Here is a 21926-nt window from a genome sequence, read left to right on the forward strand (position 1 = left end):
ATTCACCCTACTCCACTTTGTCATTTATATAATGACAATGTTGTTTATCTCCTCATTCTCTTTGACCCAACAATTCCACATCTAGGAGTTTATCCTACGGCTATATTTGCACACATGCAAAATGATATGCACACAAGGTTATTTGTTGTAATAGCAAGCCATTGGAAATACCTAAATGTTCAATAGACACCTGGCCAAATAACTGTAGTACATTCATAGGACTGAATACTATGCAACTGTAAAAGAGAAAAAGCAGCTCTCTATACTGATATGGAATACATTCTGAGATATGCTGGTAACAGACCAAAAAAACCCCAAAACAGCAAAGAAGGGTAGGCCTAACTTACTCCACTCAAGTAAAAAGGGAGTTTCCAATTGCTTATATATGTATGAGATGCCTCTGGAAGGAGAAAGAAAATGCTAACACTGGTTGCCTCCAAGGACAGAGAAGCTGCATGACTGGGAGACAGGGGGACACTTTTTACTCTGTACCCTTTTATACCTTCTATATTTTTAATCATAAAAGCAAATGTATGTATTTTTCCTCCTTTAGGACACATACTCTTCTCTCTATCCTGCCTTTATGAAGAAACTGATCATCAAGAGCTTCCACTCCCTACCCCTGCTACCCCACCAACACCACGGACTCTTCTTTTTACTGAAGAGACCCACGTCTCTGACACCTTGTAGTAACTATAAACCACCAATAAGACAAGTGGGAAGAGGCATATTCAGCAGACCTATTACTAAACCTGCCTTGTCATAGATCATTCCATCTCTAAACATGTCCACACAGCCACTTCTGCCCTTTCCACAGGCTTGTCACAGAGATGGTGAGAGACAAGGAAACCTTTGGAGAAGGAAGCTGCTGGTTGTTTTGACTGATTTGAAAAGCATAAATAAAATTCAGATTTGGTTCCTGGCCATGTGTGATGGTGTTGAGTTTCTTTTTGTAATGGTATCAAAATGCTGGTTCTGGGCATTCTTGCCAACTCCAAAAAAAGTAGGAAGGGATAGCCAGAGAGAAAACAAAAGCCCAGATAGAGAAGGGGACTTGCAATTATCTTCTGGTATAGGATCATCTCTGGAACCTAGGCCTGCCTGGTTTCTGCTTGGCCTCTTGGACTTCTTTTGGCTACCTCCTTGGTTATTTTTCATTATGTGCTGAATGTCTCTGAAATGACACAGGGCTAGAAAAAAGTCCTCGGAGTTAACACATTGGAGAATTCCTTTTTGGCTTCAGCTAACTACCCAACTGGATCCTGCATGGCACCAAATTCTAGATAGGGGCCAATCAAGTGCTTGAAGCCCTGTTCCTTTTCCTGTTGCCTGTACCTAGCACTCAGGTTATCTGTACCTTGAAGAGGCAGCAAAACACGGGACATCTGTAATACTTTCAACAATAAAGACAAATTTAAAAACAAAAACACACAGTGGTTAAAAACAAGCTCTGGAACTAAGCAGCCTGGGAATAAACCCCAGATCCTCATTTACTACGTATGTTCTATAGAGCAAGTTACTTGACCTTTTATGCCTCAATTTCCTCACCTTAGAAGAGGTATACTCCATCTCACCAGGTCATTAGGAAGATTAAAGGAAAAACACGTGCAATGTACTCAAAACAATGATTGGCACATAGTAACTGCTCAATAAGGATTAGCTATTATTATTGCCTGACTCTCTACATGAGAAATTTTGAAAAATGTGCAACTGAGCAGCCAAAGAAATTTTCACTCATGTAAATTACAGCATAGGGAATATAGTCAATAATATCGTAATAACTATGTATGGGGCCAGGTGGGTACTTGAAATATCAGGGGGGACCACTCTGTAAAGTACATGATTGTCTAACCACTATGCTGTACATCTGAAACTAATGTAATATTGAATGTAAACTATAATTGAAAAATAAAAAGAAATAAAAAGGGAAAAAAAAAAAAGTATCTCTGAAACTGCCTATTCAGGACAGTCCTGGATTGGTAGTAGCTTTCCTCACCTCTATAGCAACTAAGTCATAGCCTTACAGTAAGACATTCATTTCACATCATCAAAGGAGACAAACCAGGGAGCAAACAGGGATGTTGTCAATGGATTCCAAGTTTCTCAAAAGATCGTATACCAGCTCTTCATTTTCAGATTTTCTGACCCAGGAGTAAAAAACAATGAAGCTTTTTGTGTATGTGCTATAAAAAAGAGGTAAGAAAAGGGGAAGAATTAGATCTGGGAGAAAAACAGAAAAGAGATAAAAAGTAATATTGAGCTGTCCATATGTCCCCTCCATTTTACACAGGGTGCTAAAGGAGAAGGAACCACTAGGTGGCAGCATATGAGCAGGTGAACCAAAGAGAACCAATGGCCTCCCTCTTTAAGAACCTTTGCACCAATCCCAACCTACAGGTAAGGACAATGGGCATTGTTCTAAAGTATTTAACAGAGGGAACAAACAGGAACCCCTCTATGACCCTAATTGGTCCCTCCCTGGAGAACACCCAGGGACCCAAGGCTGGGAGGCTGGCAGGCTGAGAGGAGAGAATACCACTGTGCTGCTGCTCTGACAGAAACACACAAGAAGAGCAGGTATCTGGGGCTGGGTCAGAAGGGGGATGAAAAAGAGGCAAGACGCCCGGCCGGGAGTGGCTCAGCGGTTGAGCATCAACCTAGGATCCAGGCGATCAAGTTCGATTCCAGGTCAGGGCACATGCCCGGGTTGTGGGCTCGATCCCCAGTTGGGGATGTGCAGGAGGCAGCCGATCAATGACTCTCTCATCATTGATGTTTCTATCTCTCTCTCTCCCTCTCCTTTCCTCTTTCTGAAATCAATAAAGATATATTTTAAAAAAAGAAAAAGAAAAAGGGGCAAGAGCAAGGTAACTTCACTCTCTGCACAGTTCAAGTCTCTCAATAGCATGGTCATTGGCTTCCAGCATTTAAACAAAATTTCCTTAGTGCAATAGTCCCTTCTATACCTGTAGAACGAGGAAACAACCATTTGCCAAACTGCAAAGGTCTTTCGGCACCTCTGACAACTGCAGGGTAGACACCACACTTAGACCTCTGACCCTTCTAGCTGTAAAATTCAGTGGAAAAAGCAATTAGATTGGTCCTACAAGATGTCAACAAATGCACTGCTTGGAAATCTGATCCATAGCCGTCTATCTCTGACACTGTTCCATGCAGGAAAAGATAGTGCAAGTTCTGCCCTAGCCAGTTTGGCTTAGTGGTTAGAGAATAGGCCCATGGACTTAAGGGTGTCAGGTTTGATTCCTGGTCAAGGGCAGTACCTCAACTGCAGGCTTAATCCAGCCCGTTTGTGGCAAGTGTGAGAGGCAACCAATCTCTCTCCCTCCCTCCCCTCCTCCTTCCACTCTCTCTGAAAAGCAATGGAAAAAAATATCCTTGGGTGAGGATTAAAAAAAAAAGATAGTGCAAGTTTAATGTGTTGATGAGACTATGGGGCTCTCTTAGGGGAAAGTTGTAAAGGAGACCTTTTGGAAATAACAAATTCCTACAATATTTCTGGAGATCAACTTTACCAAGAAATCTTAGCCAATAGCCTCAAAAAGCAACTGGCTAATCAGATTACCACTTCTCTGACTCCACTAACCAAATGCCCACCTTACTGAATGTAACTATCTGGATAACTGGGGGTATTAGACCACTTAACTAACCACATTAAATGTAGAATGGGTTCTTAATAGCCACAAATTGACCTGGCATTTGAAAGAGGAGAGGGTTAGACTGGGAGACTTTTTTTCTTCCTTGATTTTATGTGAAGAAGGAAAAATAAGAAAGCTCAGATCCTAAATTTAAGAAGCAAATCTGTTGTCTGCCTTTTACAAATAATTTATACAGAAGTTACTGACATCCACCAGATAATCTGACCTGGGGCTGGTTTAGTTTGGCCTGTACTGTCCAAACTAATATCTGAGAATACTAAATGCTCTGAAAGCAATCTTTCAGCTATATTTCATTAAAACTACATTTTTTCTAGTGTTTTTTCTGTCATCCATATAGCAAAACAGCATAGACACTGGTTTGCAATTACCTCAATATTAAATTTCCCTACACAATGGCCTATCTCTCTTAGAAATCTGAAATTAATTCAAAACCAACTACATCTTTCTCTCTGGTGAATAAAAACGGGAAAGAGAATTCCTATTAAGTCTCGTTTCCTAAACCCAAACAGTTTGATTCCATTTAAAGTGAGAGCAATGCCAAAAGGTGGGGTCGATTAGATGTCCTCCCTCCTGTTTCAGATAGATATTTTATCTAAACTTAATATGGAAAGAATAGCCTAGGTTTCAAGTTCTCATTAACTTTTTTTAGCACTTTACCTTGCTCAGTTGAACCACCTTATTTGTAACCAATTAGTTTTGCCAAGTGGCAAAACTGAGGATCTGAAAGGTAGTGACTTAGACAAAAATCACACAAAATCTGCTTTGGAAGAGGAAATGAAATGAAAGACTCTTTAAATTCTCCGTTTGCTGCTTTGCTTATTGAATCACTCACATTCTATTGCAGTTAGACACCTCCAATGACACATTTTCAAAATCCGTATTCCATGCCAGTCACTTGCGACACAATAAAGCAGTGATATCAATGCAAAGAGCAAGATGGGGGCGGGGGCACACTCCTGCCTTTAAAAACCAGTCTGAAAAAAATAGAGTTGAAGCAAAGCAAGAATAAAAAAAAGAAAGAAACCAAAGTATGTTCTCTTCTTTTTTCTTGCATCTTAAGAACAAAACCCTCAGATGCCAAGGACAGAGGTGCTTTAATCTTTGGCCAAAAAGCAGCTCTCCCCGAAGGTCTGTCCACCAGGAGTGGCTCTGAAAGGATAAATCTTGAGTGGTGCTGATTTGCTAATTCCCAGAGCACCAGCAAAATCGGTGGAGCTGACTTTAGAAAAAGCAGCCCTCTACACAGAGATTATCCCTGCTACACAGTTCAGTGACTCAAACTAATTTTCTAGTTTGTGGATTACCATAGTCCCTTGTTCCTCCCCTCCCTACCCCTCCCGTCCAGCCATTTCATTTCCCATTAGAATTTACAGAGATTGGGTAGAGTGTTTGAAACCTACGACTAAAAAGAGATTTTTCTTCTTCAAGGGGTTTATTATCCCTATTTCCCTGTCAAAAACTAACTGCTCAGAAAACATGTCGGGGTTTTGTTTTTTTTCGTTAATATAAATCGATGACCATTCTTTTGTCACCCACTGGGATTCAGTTAATAATACATTTTAAGATGTAGCCCACTTTGTGCAAAAATTTTGTATAAATATAATGCCCCCACAAAAAACTATTGTATTAAAGGAAACTGAGGTACAATTAATAGGATAACTATATAATTTATTTTCCAAATGGAGACACTTTAGGGAGTTATTAATAATGACTCCAAGACCACAGGTGTAAACCAGGATGAGTGGTCACCCTAAAAATAAGGCAAAATGAGTTGCCCAGTCACCAGGGGAGTGGGTGGTAGATAGATTACCTGGCTCTCCTGTATGCTGTCCCTTCTAATGAAGTCCTTTCCTCTGCAGGCCTGGTATCTAGACAAACCCTGCCAACTAGGCTTTCTTTTCCTGATGCCCAGGCAGTTCTGAGAGGCCTGGTGTCTCTAGCATCTCACTGCTTGTGGGGCTGGCCAGCTGTCTGCAGCTGCGTGTGTTCAGTTCCCTCATGGGGCCCCATCACAGCCCACCACCCCTCCACCTGGCAGAGTGCCACTGAGGGAAGCATTTTTGTGGCACTGGGCAATAATGTACCACTTCCTTGCCTCCTGTGATGAGAATAAGTTCCAAGAGGCTTATAATGCTGGTCCTCAAAAAAGGCATCTGGTTCCATTGCAGACACTCTTAACCTGATGGTGAGCAGCTGGCCACCTTTTATCCCCCTACATCTGATCATGAAACACAAAACACACTACAAACACTTCCCTTTTCCCCACGATCAGGCACTCCATCCAGCGTTGTTCTGCCTTGGATCACCAAGGGAGCACGTGCACACCACTAATATTTCCTGGAAGCCTCCCATGGTAGGCACCCTGCTAGGCCTGTCACTAATATACTCCACCTCTGGAAAAGCGCCTGTTATCTGGAGATTGGTGGATCATTTCTTTAACATCTCCAAGGCGGTGCAGTGGAAGTTTGGGCGGAGGGGAGGGCAGAACTTAGAGCTTATTACGTCACTCTGTTAGGGCGGCATTTCTTGACCTGGCACAATTGACATTTTGGGCCAGATAACTTTATGTTGTTGGAGGGCACTGTAGGATGTTCAGCAGGATGCCTGGTCTCTAGACACTAGATACCAGTAGTACTCTCCCCTCCCCCCCAGTTGATAACCAAAAATGTCTCCAGATGTCCCCTGGAAACAAAATCATCCCTAGTTGAGAACCACTGTCTCAGAGCATTTGAGTGTGCTTAGGACCAAGCACATAGAAACTGCCCTGACTTTTAGAAGTTTGTGCTTTAGTGCTAGGGAGCAGCTTCTGGCCAGGCTGGGAAGACAGTATAAATGCTTTGAATTCCTCAGGGTTTAAGAACCGCCAGCAAGCCTCTGTGCTCCACAAACACCTTTGAGATTTGCTGGCTTGCACCACTGCGTATTGCACTACAAAAATGATGTTTTCAAATGAATAAGCCCATACTTGCCAATGTAGAGAGCTGTTATTACAGTGAATCTCTCTATAGCTCTGTTTGTTATCCCTGTTTCGCTTTTTAGTGACGGGAATCCCTGAAACTCTTGGTCAGAACCAAGTGAAATGCTGTGTATTACTTCAGAGCAAGAAATGCAGGTTCACAGAAACAAGCGCAGAAGACAGCTGCAGCTAAAGGCGACTGCTCTGCTTCCTCCGCTTTGCACTGAGTCGGCTGATGCAGTGCTCGCTGCAGTTCCCAGGCCGAAGTAAGGAGAGTCAGGACAGATTGGCATCTCATGGCTGTGATTTTCCTGGTCCTTCATGTTAGTTTAGGGGAAAGTTTTCTCCTACAAAATGACTCCCACAAGCTGTCAAGAACCAAAAAAAAAAAAATCCCAACACAACCCAAACCCACTGCCTTCTCAGGAGGCTGAGATAGGATGAGAGGTCCAGTGCCTTTGTTGTCTGTGCCTGCACAGACCAGACAGGAGGGCCATGGCTGGCCCTGGTGCGAGCCAGAGCCCTGTCGATGCTGCCTCCCATGGGTCCTGAATCTGAGGCACCTGGAAGGGTTATTAGCAGGATTGGAACTCATCCCTCTGCTGGGACTAGATCATAATTACAGTAATTTTCTAACAGAGCTCGGCAGTAGGACTGTTTAATCAGCATCTGACTCCCTTGTGCTCCCAGCCCTCATCACTCAAGGAGAGGAGTGGGATGGCTCTTAAAGAGACAGTGCTTGCCTTTCAGCATTTGGAACAGATGTGCCCTAATTGGTAGAATATATCTAAGTCTCATATGGGCAGGTTGCACTGCCTCCAACAAACCGCCCCGGGCTCTCACTATTCTGGGCCTTCTGCTGGAGGGATTCAGGTCAGGCTATTGGTGGACCTGGTTTCCCACACCAACATGACCACCAGAGAAGGGCCACACACAGGGCTAGAGCACTCACAGAAGGATCTAAACTAACTGCCCCTTCCAAACAGATGGTATGAAGAAAAAAGTGCTTGGCTAAAAGGACAGGAAGGAGGGACTCGACAGCCACAGATAATTGTGGCTGGAGGCTTCCCATAACCCAAAGATTACAGAAGCATTTCATGTTCCTGCCCTTTCCAGGAAGGAAAAAACCTTAAAGACTTTCAGGTGGTCTCTTAATTCTCACACTCTAGCTTTACTCTCTCTCCCTACTTATTATTCAAGCCCCTTTCCCTGCTATGTAAGCACCCCTTGTTTTTCTCCTTCTTCGCTTGCAGAAGTGGACCAGGCCTCCCCTTAATGAAAAGGAAGTAAAATTATTCACTCTGTTCATTGAGTCAGGAGCACTGTCTCCTAAAAAACGTGGCTCTTATTATCCTTCTGAGTATAAATTGTCCATATTTATTGTATTTTGAGAGTTGAGGTTCCAGCTTTTCAGCTCCAAATCCAGCCATGACTAAGGTGGAACTGATTTTACCCAAGTTATTTCTCTAATAAGATGCTAGGATTGGCTCCTGCTGCCCTGTTGGAAGCCAGATGTGTACTTGGGCTTTGCAGCAGTTCCTGAAACACCTCCTTAGAAGAACTGAGGGCAGGGAGGAGATAAGAGATGAGAGGTGGGAGGGGGGCTCCATATCGGTTACAGAAACCCTCAGGAATGTATAGTGGTAAGAATAGAACTCATCTACAGTTCAAAGAAAGGTTACCTAGAGCTGGGCAACATGCCCTCTATAGAGCTGAATCCCTGCTGGCAAAGGGCAACCTGGGAGGGGCAACTTAGGATCAGTGCCTGGGCTTGACTGAGGAAGTCACTATCTCATACTACAGTGGTTATCCGCTTGGCTTTAGCTACGTCTCAGCTGGCTGCTCACACATAAATCCGCAGATGCCACTCCAGCCTGACTGAATACTCCTGCGGCCTCTGAGAGGCAGGCCGGGAGCTGGTCTGTTTCCATTTCTACCTCCTGTTCCACCTTGCATCCTCCTGGCCCACTGTCCTCCTCACCACTAGATATTAAGAATATTCAGCAAGAGCTGAGGCATATTAGCTCTTAATGTCCAATCAGATTATTAAAAAGTCATGATCACCTCCCAAGCAAAGCTACCAGAGAGGGTACAAGGTTCCTAGGACTTGGTTGTGTGGACCAAAGGCCTTAGCAGTCAGAAAACTGAGAACTGGGGAGGAGCTCTGATTTCTAAGATCAATTGAAAAGCAGAGGGTTATTTTTTTTTTTCCTTTAATGGTGGTGGCTTTAGCTTTTTTAAAAGTTTTTTTCCAGGGGGGAACCTTGTTTTACAGAGTTTGGAAAAGACCTCTCACATTAATATATTCTACCACCATCTAAAAACATATTTTTAAAAACCATGCTCAGCTAAACTCAAAAGTTTCCTTGGCTAGAAAATGAGTGTAATACTTGCTCTGCCCTCCTCCCTGGCACCACCGTCAAGAATGATGTATGTGAAACTTATGATTTTCATACAAGAAAACCCACCTCCCCCTCCACCCACATACACACATGCACACACTTATTTCCTTCCACCAAACAAAATGAAACCCTTGAGCTTGGGATCACTCATACTGAGTAAAAGGAGATGACTAGATTTGGGCCATGGAAGTAGCTGTTAGAAGAAAGGTGACTACATCAGACATAGAACCTATCTCAATCCCAAATTCTAGCAAAAAATACTTTCATTCTACAAAACAGCTCAATAGGTCACTGGCCATGGTGGCTAGCCCTTAGTACACACAGGGAAAGAGCACAACATGAGAAGGGCAAATGGCATTGCCTAGATGGAGAAGGAAATCCATTTTTGCTGTTTTTCTGCTAACTCCAGGCCTGTATTATTAGAAAAATTCTTCCCTTCTTAGGACATCTCCTTCCATGGCCTAACATTCAACTCTGCACAAGACAGTGAGGGGATAGTGTGTGGCCTTAGATTAACTGAGGTGCTGTTATATGCACTGCTATTAATGGATCATTAAAAAAGCCGGGAGTCAGAAAAATTGCATTCGTGTCTTTGAATGGCTCCTGCTGTCCCAGCAGCCTACCCTGCTGGCAGAACTAGCTGCTGAGCACCAACTCCAGGAAGAAAAGAGCGAACAGAAGAAGGCCAACCCAGCTTGCTGTTTTTTGGCTGAGTAGGGAATTGACACAGACCACCTCCGGCTCCTGTCTGGAAGTTTTGAGATCAGAGAGCTTCAGGCACAGCTGGGTTCACAGCTGCACCATTTGGAGCATTGGACTCATTAATATTCATGAGCCATCCCCACCAATCGGCAGAGCTGATGCCATTAGCTTAGCATCTGTCGGGTTTTTGTGAGGGTTGTGTATGGAGCTTTTTTTCCTTTTTAAATGAACTTATTTCGACATTTTGGATTTGCCTCTGTAGGTTTTCCATCCTCGCCTTGCTCTGCTGCATCATATAAAGGAGAGAATCAGGGGAGGCGGGCAGGAAAGAGGGATGAGTCCCAGCCAGGGCTTTGCATCTGCCTGTTGACAAACTTTATTTCTCTTTCAGCACCTGGCACCTCATACAGGATGCGAGGATGGAAGCAGCATCAGGTAAATTATACCTAACAAGGTTCATGCCCATAACTGAGAAGAGCTGGATCCTGGCTCTTTGGAAGACAATCCTTCCTCCAGTGGTGAACTTGAGCTACACACACAATGCAGGAGAGCTGCAGTGCACAGCTCTGAACCATTATTTCCACACTGATAAATTCATGATTTATGAAAGTAACTACTGCCAGCCTTCATTCCCTCCTTCTCTGCTACAGCTTGTTAGACACAAATTGCAACAACAGTCTTAAATAGTTGAATTTTATTTCAGGCCAAAGCCCCTCAACTCTGAACTAAATGCCATGACAGTCCCACAGCACAGGCTGATAAAAGAGCCCAAAGACAGGGTGGGATAGCCAGAGGAGAGAGGAGTGGGCGAGAAGAACCACACACAAACTTAAGTGCACAGCAATGCCCAATGCCAGCGGCACTCATCTCCTACAAGCTCTGGCTCCCGGTGGAGAGGAATTATGGCAGCAGGAGGGCAGAATGCCTCATTGTCTGAAGAAGGCGTGTTGTTCCTCATCTCCATCCCTAGAGCCCTCTCTCCAGAAAGAAACAAAGCCCTTGCACCCCACTGGACTGAACATACGGCCTCCCTGCAACACAGCAGAGGGACACCGTACTGGCTGAAGCCCTGGGGGCAGGGAGCTGTTACTAAGGAAGAAAAAAGGGTTCAAAAAAGAAAGGAGCTCATTCTACCCCTGCAGAAAAAATGGTCACGTCTTTGCTTCATAACCAGAAGAGAGAGTGACAGCCCAAGACAGCCTTTTCTAAAACAAAGCTCCCTGAGCTACTTGCCTTTCCTCAGGCTGGGAACTACCACTTCTCTTTCATGGTGGCCATGACCTATTTTGTGGGCCTCAGGCCCACAGAGCCAGGCTGAGGTCTTGGGGTGTGCATGATCCCCAAAGACAGGAGTCCCAGCACCATTCCATTCAGTGGTATTAGTGGAGGAAAAGCAAGGAGGTGGGAGAACAAATATTCACCACCCGGTCTATGCAAGGAGGTAGGCAAGAGGCCAGCCTCCCAGAATCCAAGTGCAGCAGCAAAACACAGCCAGTGGGAATACAACTACAAGCATTTTTGTAGGGACAATATTCACTATGGCAGCTTAAAATATGCCACTTACAGGTCCCTCAAACCAGTAACCTGAGGCAGTGCTCCTGGGCCCATTAACAAATATCTATAGAGAGTAAACATGGGACTCTGTTCAAAATCAACAGCCACTGGACCTTATGCTTAACTTGCAAACATCTGCAAAGTGTTTGTTCCTATGGAGGAAGCTTGAGGAGTTGTCGTGACCAACCTCTACGCAACCAACCTGAGCAGAGGCAACTCTAAAACACTAAGCAGCCCACATCCCCAACTGCCCTGTGCCCAGTCCCACCCAAGTGCATGCATCTCCTTGCCTGCACCTTCTCTATCTGCCTCAGAGCAGAACCCAGAGCTCAGACCAGAGCTCACTTTTCCAAAACTGTTTCTAACTGACTAGGATCCAAAGGTACAGCATGGTCCCCTCCCAAGGACCTCCTCACAGAATGAGGAGCAGAGGGTCCTTCATCAGGTCTTTCAAAACCACAGCATGATGGTGAGGTAGAGGGTGGGAGAGGGGGGCTTTCCAAGGAAGGAGCCTCAGAGTCAACAACAGGAGCCCACACCTCAAAATGATCCTTTTCTTCCTCAGGAGGTGGTGAGGGAGAACTTCTCCTGCCCGATCTTGGAAAAAAGCAGCAACTAGAAGAGTGGGAAAGGGAAAAGAAGGAACAGATAGACAAAATGAATAGATAAACACAAGCGAAGATAAACAAAAGGTGATATATCCATACAAATGGATTATTATTCAGCCATCAAAAGGAATTAAGTACTGATACACATTAACATGAAAACATGCTAAACATGTTTGAAAACATGCTTAGCACAGTTTTCAAAAGGAGCCAGTCACAAAAGATCACGTATCTTACAACTCTGTTTGTATGAAATGTCCAAAATAGGTAAATCCAGAGACACAGAAAATAGATGCCATGAACTAAGGGTTGGGGAAAATAGGAGTCATGCTAATGGGTACAAGGTTTCTATCAGGGTGATAAAAATGTTCTAAAATTGAATATGGTGATTAATGGTTCCACAACTTTTTGAATGAACAAAAACACTACTGAATTGTACACTAAAATGGTAAAATTTTAGGAATGTGAACTGCATCTCAATAAAGTTATTTTAAAGGTAGGGGGAAATAAAGGACAAAACAAATAAGAAAGCCTCTTCTTTCTCCCCAGGTTTCTACAAGAGAGTCTGCTGCCCACGGATGGGTTAACACTGTCCCTTGTGCATGGAATAAGAGAGCCACGCACGAAGAGAACAGGCCTCTTCAGAAAGGCTACCAATGCTGTGACTACTTTCTCTATCAAATGGACTCCTCACTGACCCAGGTTACAGTAACCCTAGCTCCCATTGTCTCAAAAAAGAGAGCTTTAGTTACCTCTTAGGCTGATCTCCTTTAGCCAAGTGAGAAGAGCCCTGCCTCTCTTCCTGGACCCAGCCACAGTTTGACATAGCATAGCGAAGGATGGCATCAGAAACGGTCATGGGGCTTTGGCCCTGAACACAGGCTTCTATCTCAGGCACCGAAAGCTGGCTTTGCAGGAAGAGGTGTAACTGGCTGTCTGACAGGAGGACCACACTCTGCAGGACCCTGAGGCAAACACAGGTAGGACAACACACAGCATCGCCCTGAAGATTTGTTCTCCCCAACCCCATCTTATGAAGGGCTCTGGCTTGAGTGAGCATGAGGGTATAAGAAAGGGGTCCACCCCAAATGCACCTATATGTTCAGTGCACCATTCTGCCTGTCACCTTCCCCCCTCTCTGCCCCCACCTCAGAAGGCAAGTGTTAGTCTGCCATGTCCACTCACTTTTCAAGGAAGTGCTGTAGACCTTGTCGTCGCTTCTCAATGAACTCATCTGAGCTGCCAAAGAAGGTTGACTTTCCAGGAAGTTCAGGTACAGGCCTGTGGAGTCACAAAATGTAACGCCCAAGATAAGTGTAACTTCCAAGACAGTCATTTCAGCCCCTAATCAAGGAAATCCCCTAAAAAGAGGCACAAATCAATACAAATAGCTTTTAATAAAGTTGCAGGGGTAGGAAGCTAACAATGACTGACTGCATGCCATGTGTCAGGTACTACACTAAATGTTTTACAAACCTTATTTCATTAATCCTTACAAAACCCCATGAGAAAGATATTACTGTTCTCATTTTACTAGCAAGGAAATAAAATCAGAGAAGCTGAGAAAATTTCCCAGTGCCACACAGCTAGTAAGCAGCAGAGCTCGTATATGAACCAAGTCTATGACTTCAAAACTCCATGTTACTATATACTACATTGTTTACAAAACCCACTTCCACCATCTACTGTTATTTTTATTTATTTATTTTTTATTCTCACCCGAGGATATGTTTATTGATTTTAGACGGGAGCGGGGGGGGGGGAGGCAAACATCGATGTGAAAGAGAAACATCAATGGGTTGCCTCCCATACATGCCCTAACCAGAGATCGAACTCACAACCTTTAGGTGTATGGGACAACGTTCCAACCAACTGAGCCACCCAGCAGGGCTCAACAGTTATTTTTAAAAGGGAGAAACTTAGATATAGAAACATGGAGAATGCTGGGTCCTTGTGCGTAAATTAAGACTACCTATTGTCAGCCTTGCTGGAATGAGACCAAAAGGTACCCAGTTCAATTCCTGGTCAGGGCATATACCTGAGTTGAGGGTCTGATCCCCAGTCAGGGAGGACAGGGAAGACAACCGATTAATGTTTCTCTCTCACATCGATGTTTCTTTCTTTCTTTCTCTCTCCCTCTCCCTCCCTTCCTCCCTCCCTCCCCTTGACCTCAGGTGAGGATTAAAAAAATAAATAAAAGAGAAAAACTTGAGCTAAAATATTTTTTTAAATTTTAGTTTTTAAAAAAAGACTACCTTTGCCAGTCCCAGAAAGTCACATGCTTGGAATTTTCTAAAAGTAGCTGAGTTGTCATCCACAAACTCTCTAAACCTCCTTAGCCTCCCTTATGAAGCTCAGCACATAACTTTTAAAAAACAACAGCAAGGCTAAAGATGCACAATTTGTCAGGGGAATTTCCAACTGGCTTATGAGGGCCTGACCCATGACAATGGGCTCATCAGTCCCACATGATAACTAACCAGCTAGGTTATCAACAGACCATCCATCACCAGAGCATTCAGTGACCATTCTGAGGTGAAATCACTGTTCTAAGCTGTCTCCAGTTTTAGGACTTGTTTGAGAGCTGCAGGTGAGGAGTGAACAAAACTCCTTCCTAAGGCTCTCAGTCTGTTGTGTCTCTGGGAAAAGGTCTTTGTGCGTGCACACACACACAATCACAATTTTTACATGTCAAATAAGACCAGGTGCTAAAAGGTTTCTGATAACCAGTGGTAATCACATTTAAAATGCTAGCTAGCATTTGTTTAGTCCTAGACTAATACATTTACAAAAATATATATATTTTTTGTATTTCTATGGCACTATTAGGTCAAAATACTAGAAATAAGAACTCTGTACATTTTTCACTGATTTGAAACAGAATTTAAGAACACATTTCTCAATTTCCTTCATGCCTGGAATGTTGCCAGTTTCCTCACTGTAAACTCTAATTCCCAAGTAAGCACCTAAAAAGCCAATCTCAGACCCAAGAAGGAAGCAAGAGTAGACTCACACTAAACCAGCATTTCTCTGTAACTGCTTTCTCAGCCACACGAACTCACGGTAGCGGCGACGCACACAGGACGTCTTGGCAGTAAAGGCCTTGCTATTGGTCTACAGGAGAAAGTACATGAAAGGAGTTAGTGGGGAAAAGCCAAGATCACATGAACCCCATCAGCATTCTCACTGAGGATATAAACTACTAGGCACAGTCCTGATCAGGGGCTCCAACTAGAGCAAGGTGCCACCAGGCAGCCTGCAAGCAACTCTCAGGCATACCCCAAGCTCTTGTTCCTTTCCTCCCTCCTTTTCTTCTGTCTCAGGCCTATCAAAGACATCCACAAACAGGATGTCAGCACTATCCCTTAGCCCTGGAGAATGTTGATCCCAATACAGAAGTTTGATGCACTTACATGGAGAAAAATCTTATAATCCACATAAGAATTCCAGGAGCCCTCATTCTGCACACGGGGGTCCTGAACACGCACAGTGATCACCTCCTAGAGATAGGAAATGCTCTTTTAGCTTCAACTCAGCCATACAGTAAGGCAGCTTTGACAGACAGGTTGCCAGATTTTTCCAAACACCACCAACTTCCATGCACTTGTTCATTTGTTCATTAAGTTCAACAAATACTTATTGACCCATTATGTGTCAGGCACTGTTCTAAGACACTGAGGGTAGACCATGACCAAGAGACAAAAATCCTTGCCCTCACTCTAAGAAATAGAAGTTAGTCGAAATGGAACCTCATTTCCCAGAAATGCCTTTACTACTGATTTCCTTCTCCTGGCTTTATTTTGAGCTCATCAGAACCACCAAGGTATTACTGTCAGAACACCACGAAGCAATGATTTGCATCGTCTCCCAAATCCTCTCAAACTTTTACCCACCTGTTCTGTGGAGACTACATGCTTACCTCCTGCTCTTGGCTCTCCAACATCCTACATCAAAAGCCCATTGGAAGAAAACATCTGATGAGGGGCAAATAACAAGGGAACAATCATAGTTAGTGTGCTTCTATTCTTCTTATTCTTTACCAGGCAAAACCCTGAAAATTTTTAATTGACCTTCCTGGGGAAACCCAGGCACCTTTTTTCATTCTTGCGTAAAACTTAAGAGGAAGCCAAAAAAGTCCACCACTGTAGCTCCACGGCAGCTACAAGCCCTGGGGAATTTGCCTCACTTCTCAGATTATGGCCAAGACCCACCTCTAACCAGAGCATGTTTGGGTCTGTGCGGTGTTCACCTCAAGCAGCCAGAACAGTGAGGCTCCACTGTAAACCCTTTCTGCCTGGAGACTGCAGGCAAAGCAGTGTCTTGTGGGGGCACACAGCACAGCTGTGCAAGTGAGTCTAACATCATAACATCGCCCCCTCCCGGCTGTTCAGAGACAGCCAAGCCCCCCAAAACACCAATGCTCTTAAGTCTCTCTTTGTCTTGCTAACCACAGTCACCTCCCCAGAGGTAAATCAGAGCTAGAGAGCAACAGGAGCACCTGAATGGGTTGCCCAGTTTTGACCTTCCCTTTCTAAACTGTTCTCCAAAACCCAAGCCAGTGGTTCTAATTATTTCCTTGCTAGGCATGTACCTCTACCCAAACACCCCGCAGCTGCACAGGTCGATTCAGGATGTTTTCCGCTCCTTTGTAAAGATTCATTAAAGCCTAAGCTGCTGATTTCCCCCAATGTGGCAGTTTACATGTGCAGCGACATCACCCACTCCAACAAGGGGACCATGAAGGTTGCAGCACAGGGTTACTCAAGTCTAAAGAGGCCCATGATGTCACCTTCTGTTAAAATACAGCACTAATCTTATTACTCCTAGAACCACTCCAACAGCATCCACCCTGGCTGCCACCTGCACCCCCTTCTCCTCTCTTAAGAGCAGAACAATAAGGTTTAATTTCCCTTTTCAATTTACCTTGAAATGAAAACTGACTTCAGCCAATATGTACTGCCAACAAATGATCCTGGCTGGCTCCTGGGAAGATAAGACTGTCTCTAAGATCTCCCTCTCCTCCCCCTATGCCCATTCACACCCACTCATTTTTACAGTCCCACAATTAATTTTAAACACATTCCCTTATTAGTTCTGCCTTACCATTCAAAGAGTGTGTAATGAGTTTCCTTCTATCTTATGTTTTGCTAACACAAGGCAAATGTTTCGAGAAGGGGAACTCATTTACACCACAAAATTAGCAGAGCAAACAGCTTTTCCAGTTCTTTACAGTATACCAGAAGGTCTCTCCACACACAGACACTGTACTCAGAGGCAAAGCTGCAGGGTAGGTGACAAAATTGGGCTACACCATCAAGCAAACCGGAGGTTTTATGATTGCAACACCATCTTAAACAGTATTCTTGCTGACAACTTGATTTTTCATCTGATGCAGTCACCATCGCCAAGGGGTTCTGAACTGAAAGGCAATTCCAATGCCATAACAACTGATGTATAAAATCCCAATGTAAGTAGTCAAATGGCTGTGACCAAAAGAAGCAGGCCGACTCACTGTGAACAATTAATCTCCTCAGATTCAAAAATACTTCTCTTTTCTTTTCAGGCATTTGGTAAATTGCCAGCACAGGAGTAGAGTTAAAAGATTCTGAAGTGTCTTCACAAAAGTAACAATAGGAAAGACGATGCCATGGAAATCATAGTCATCCACTAGCTCAGTAAAGCTCACACACCTCCTGTGCCTTGAAAGGTTTGCCAAATTAAGGACTAATTTAGTAACTAAATGCTCATCACTCTCTTGGACTCAAGAAGAGTTTGCCTAGGGCTCTCTGCACCATCTCCGTGTGCAAGTTCCTCTCCTTTCCTTTGGAGCTAATACCACTTAGAAACAAATAGCTATAAACTGGCTTTTAAAAAAATCCTAGGACCCCAAAGACGCTATGTACTTAAATCTAAATTGAAGGGCACTAAGAAAGTTTCAGATGTAACTTCCCTTAAAAATACTGGAACAGCCTCTATAACTTGTTGCCTAAGCCCATTTCTTCTAGGAATTGCTTCTTCTACCTCTGTGATTTACCAAATAAATGTTCTCCTATAAAAAATAAAAACAAACTGGAACAAATACAAAAACCTAGACTTCAAGTAATAATTTCTAGTAACTACTATTCTCCATTAGCTTCCTCCCCATAATGCCACTCCTCAGAAGGAAATGAAGCTCAGTTCTTCGGAGGGGAAGGAGGAAGTTAACGTTAGCTCCATGATCTGCAAGATGGATCTATGTCATCCAAATAAGGATAGAGTCAGCGAATTCACCTACTTACGCAATTCAACGCTAACTCCATTTCCTGGGCCCTTTCAATCACATCTGAAGTTTCCTTTACTTTCTCCACCTGTACAAGCACCAATAACTGCAGGGAAAACCCACTTGTTTGCTGTTTACAAAGGAAATCCTTTGTAAAGCTTTCCAATGTCTTAAAAAATTCAAGGCTTTAGCTCCACCATTTTCACCCTCATTTAAACTACTTCAAGCGATAGGTTAAAAAAACCAATCAGGTGATAAAAGTATACTGAGCTACAGAGACTTCCATCCCTTCTTGCTCATTCTTGAGCCACATGGCAACTCAAAAATCTCTTCTTCCTAAACACCCACAGGTGGCAGAGGAAGCTTCCCCTGTCTGAACAACTTCCCCGTGTTCTCAACCAACCAGCTAAGCTCCATTCTTTTGTCCCTCTGTAATTTGCCATTCCTTCCACTTGGAAAGTAAGTCACAAAGGCAACAATCCAGCGCAACAGCCTCCTGTGCCCCCATAAAATACTTGCCAATACTCATGGTCTTAGACGTTTCATAAATGTCCCTAAACTGTTTGACTCTGGCCACTCCCCCTCCATTCTTAACCAACTAGGAGCAAAGGGCTACCTGGTCCTTCTCCTTTCCCTATTAAGCTTGGGGGTTGGGAAGGAAAGATGCTCTATACTCCTTTAAAAATAAATAGAAGGCCCTGGCAGTGCAGGCTAGCTCAGTTGGTTAGAGCATAGTCCTAACATGCAAAGGTTGCGGGTTCCAACCCCGGTCAGGGCACACACCAGCATTAACCAGTGAATGCATAAATAAGTGGAACAACAAAACTCACTCAATATCTCTCTCTCTCCCCCCCCCCTTCTAAAATCAGTAATAACAAATGGAAAAGCCACGTTTCCTTCCCTGGATCCTGAGCAAGTACCCGCCTTTATTCCAGAAGGTGAGACCATAGCCCCTAGGATGTCAAGCGAGGTCCCCACCCTAAGAGCCACTACTGACGCTTAAGCCCGCAGCCCTAGCCTCAGAGCAACACCTGCCCCCCTGCCCTCGCGGCCCCCGCCCTCTCACGCTCCCTCACGCCCCCTCACTCCCCCTTACTCCCCCTCACTCCCCCTCACCTGAGAGCAGCACCCACTCGCTACAGCAACACAGCCAGCGGTTCACCATATAGCCAGTGTCGGCTTCTCCTTCCGGGTGAGTGGCCGGTGCCCCAGTGCACGACGGGAGACAGCTCCCGACACTCCAATCCCAGCAGCTCAGGACGCCCCACCCCCGCAGGCCCGGGCTCAGGCCCGGGCTCTTAGTGGAGATGCCGCTTCACCCTAGGCGCTCTCGGCCCCACCCAAGCCCTGGCGGCAGTCGGACGGGACGCCTCTACACTCAGCCCGGGTGCTGCTGGTTAGACGCTGGTGAGCGGCGACCAAGGGCCTCTGACGTCCAATCCAGGGCGGCGTCCCGCCCATCGTTGACAGACCAACCAATCAGCGTCCAGGGAGCGTCGTTAAAGGTCTGAAAGAGGGTCGCGGGAGCCGAGGGAGGAGAGGAGGTTGTCACCGAGCTTTCTGTTCTGCAAAGCGCGTCTTGACTGAGTGTGGGAGGGTCGGGAAAGAAGGCGTCCGGGTGCCTGGAGCCTCACAAAGTCCCGAGAGACCCCAGTTGAACCCGGTAGGTTACAGTTCCCCAGCAGAGTCATCAAGAAGACTCCAACTCAGGTTCGTAAAACCACAGATTGTCTGAGCGAAAACCCGGACGGAGGCGGTTGAGCAACACACGTTTCAGTCGCCGAAACCAGCCAAAGAAGGGTGGTGCAGCTAGTTAGTGAGAAAGCAATCCGCTGAATATGAGAAAGACTTGTTTATGTTGTTGAGATGACTTTTAACTACCAGTTTAACGATAATGTTAGCAAAGATAATATCAAGGAAAAAGTTACGGTCACAAATACAAGCTCTGGATCTAAGTGCTCACTACTATACCCAGCATTACGCGGATCCTGTGGCCTTAAACTGGTCCTAAATCTTTGTAAATCTTAAATTTCTTCATCTGTAAAGTGGAGATTATTGCATATACTTCAAAGCAGCTTTTCTCGAACTTGTTAGTCTCAGGAGTCCTCTACATTCTTAAAATACGATTAAAGGACTCCAAGGAGCTTTTGTTTATGTGGGATATTCACCAAATTAGAAATTAAAATTGAGAGATTAAACATTACTTGGGCTAGTGAACACAATACAATATACAGATGATGTGTTACAGAATTGTACACCTAAAACCTATATAATTTTGCTAACCAGTGTCACCCCAATAAATTCAATAAAAAAGTTAAAAAACACTTATTAATTAACCTAAAACAATAATAAACCATTACATGTTAAATACTCAGAAACCTAAGCATATACGTTCTTTTTTACAGGCAAAAGGAAAGAAACCATTATTTGTACAGTTGATCCTGGAAAATATATGGAGTTTGTATGATGCTGTCTTTTAAATGCCGTCTTTTAAAGGTTAAGATAGTATATTTTATGAATTATAACTACACTTTTTAAAACAAAAATTATTGAGTAGAGTGACATTGTATTATAATTTTGCAAATTTCTTTAATGTCTGGCTTGATAGATGACGGCTGAATTCTCATATTTGCGTCCCCATTCTCTTGTACTATGTTATTTTGGTCTAGGAAATGAAGAAAATCCTGTCTCACACAGATTTTTTTAGCCTTCTTCAATTATTGTGGATACTCTTCTTTGATACTAGCAAAACTCAACAAATGGTAATTTCTTTTTTTTTTTTTTAAAGTATATCTTTATTGATTTCAGAGAGAGGGAGAGAGAGAGAAATATCAATGATGAGAGAGTCATCATTGACCGGCTGCCTCCTGCACCCCCCAACGGGGGATCAAGCCCACAACCTGAGCATGTGCCCTGACTGGGAATCAAACTCCAATCTCCTGGATCCTAGGTAGATGCTCAACTGCTTAGCCACACCCGGCTGGGCCAAATGGTAATTTCTTAAAGGTTAGTTGCAGTGGGGTATCTGAAGCCATTTGAAAAATACTGTTTTACTGAGTTATGCTGATCTTCCAAATATTGATGCATTTAATTATTCAATATTTTAAAAATCACATTTACTAAAATCATCACTTGTGAAGTTGTTAATCTCTCTTTGGTGAATACCATATTTTTTCAAAGTTATCATTTTGGCTTGAAAACTCAAATACTGAAATAGAAATACTTTCAGTCATTTTCCTTGTAGTGGCAGGCTCATTTCTTTCAAATATCCAAGTCTGAATAACCATAATTTTTCTGTCAGTCATTCTTTAAAATAAAAATGGTGTTCTATGAAAAAGAGCAGGTAGTTCAACTCACATCTCAAACAATTGCACAGCCATATACTTCAGTAAGCAGCGGAAGTGCTTTATGTACATCTTCCATTTCATCACAGAGAACATTGAAAAGATATATTCTCTAGGAAAGAGATTTCATAAAGTTCATAATTTGTACTATCAAGGACAGTCTTAAGAGAAAGGGGCCTTTTAATTTTTTTTTTTTGCATAGGTGCAGCAGTGAAAATGCAATGACTGTACTTTAAGTTGATGCCATGGTGACTTGATTCATGCTAATGCGCCAGGAGTTTCACCCACTGTTACTTTTGTACCATCAGTGAAAATGTCAACACAGTGGAAAAGATCAAGTAATGTATAATATAAGGCAAATAGTTTTGACCATGCAGACTCTCTGAAACCTTCTCAGGCACTCTCAGACTCTATGGACTACACTTGG

The 21926-nt window shown here is 43.7% G+C and overlaps 2 protein-coding genes across 6 annotated transcripts in view; one reads left to right on the forward strand and one right to left on the reverse strand.

Annotated features, from left to right (window-relative positions):
* The window catches only part of SKAP1 (src kinase associated phosphoprotein 1), a 251070-nt gene extending 250146 nt beyond the window's left edge, over positions 1-924 (forward strand). The window contains exon 13 of one of the 2 annotated variants that reach the window (XM_081161834.1): positions 554-924. The gene's annotated coding sequence lies outside the window, so the exon portion shown is untranslated. The remainder of the gene's footprint in view (positions 1-553) is intronic. The other variant, XM_081161835.1, reaches the window with a different exon arrangement.
* On the reverse strand, positions 895-19582 carry SNX11 (sorting nexin 11). Of its 4 annotated transcripts, XM_081161839.1 has the most exons (8): positions 19272-19493; positions 15816-15870; positions 15310-15396; positions 14910-15010; positions 13082-13177; positions 12649-12861; positions 11831-11906; positions 895-2183 (listed from the first exon to the last, which is right to left on the reverse strand). In XM_081161839.1, the coding sequence occupies exons 2-8, from the start codon at positions 15837-15839 to the stop codon at positions 2133-2135; spliced, it is 648 nt and encodes a 215-aa protein (XP_081017965.1). In that variant the 5' UTR covers positions 15840-15870; positions 19272-19493; the 3' UTR covers positions 895-2132. The 4 variants fall into 4 exon arrangements, with proteins under 4 accessions (XP_081017965.1, XP_081017962.1, XP_081017963.1 ...); XM_081161836.1 differs by lacking the exon at positions 895-2183 and having other exon boundaries at positions 10417-11906; positions 19272-19582; XM_081161837.1 differs by lacking the exons at positions 895-2183; positions 19272-19493 and adding an exon at positions 16820-16856 and having other exon boundaries at positions 10417-11906.
* Positions 19583-21926: the final 2344 nt, after the last annotated feature.

Source organism: Miniopterus schreibersii (genome assembly GCF_964146895.1).
Source record: "Miniopterus schreibersii genome assembly, chromosome: 16".
Classification (NCBI taxonomy): domain Eukaryota; kingdom Metazoa; phylum Chordata; class Mammalia; order Chiroptera; family Miniopteridae; genus Miniopterus; species Miniopterus schreibersii.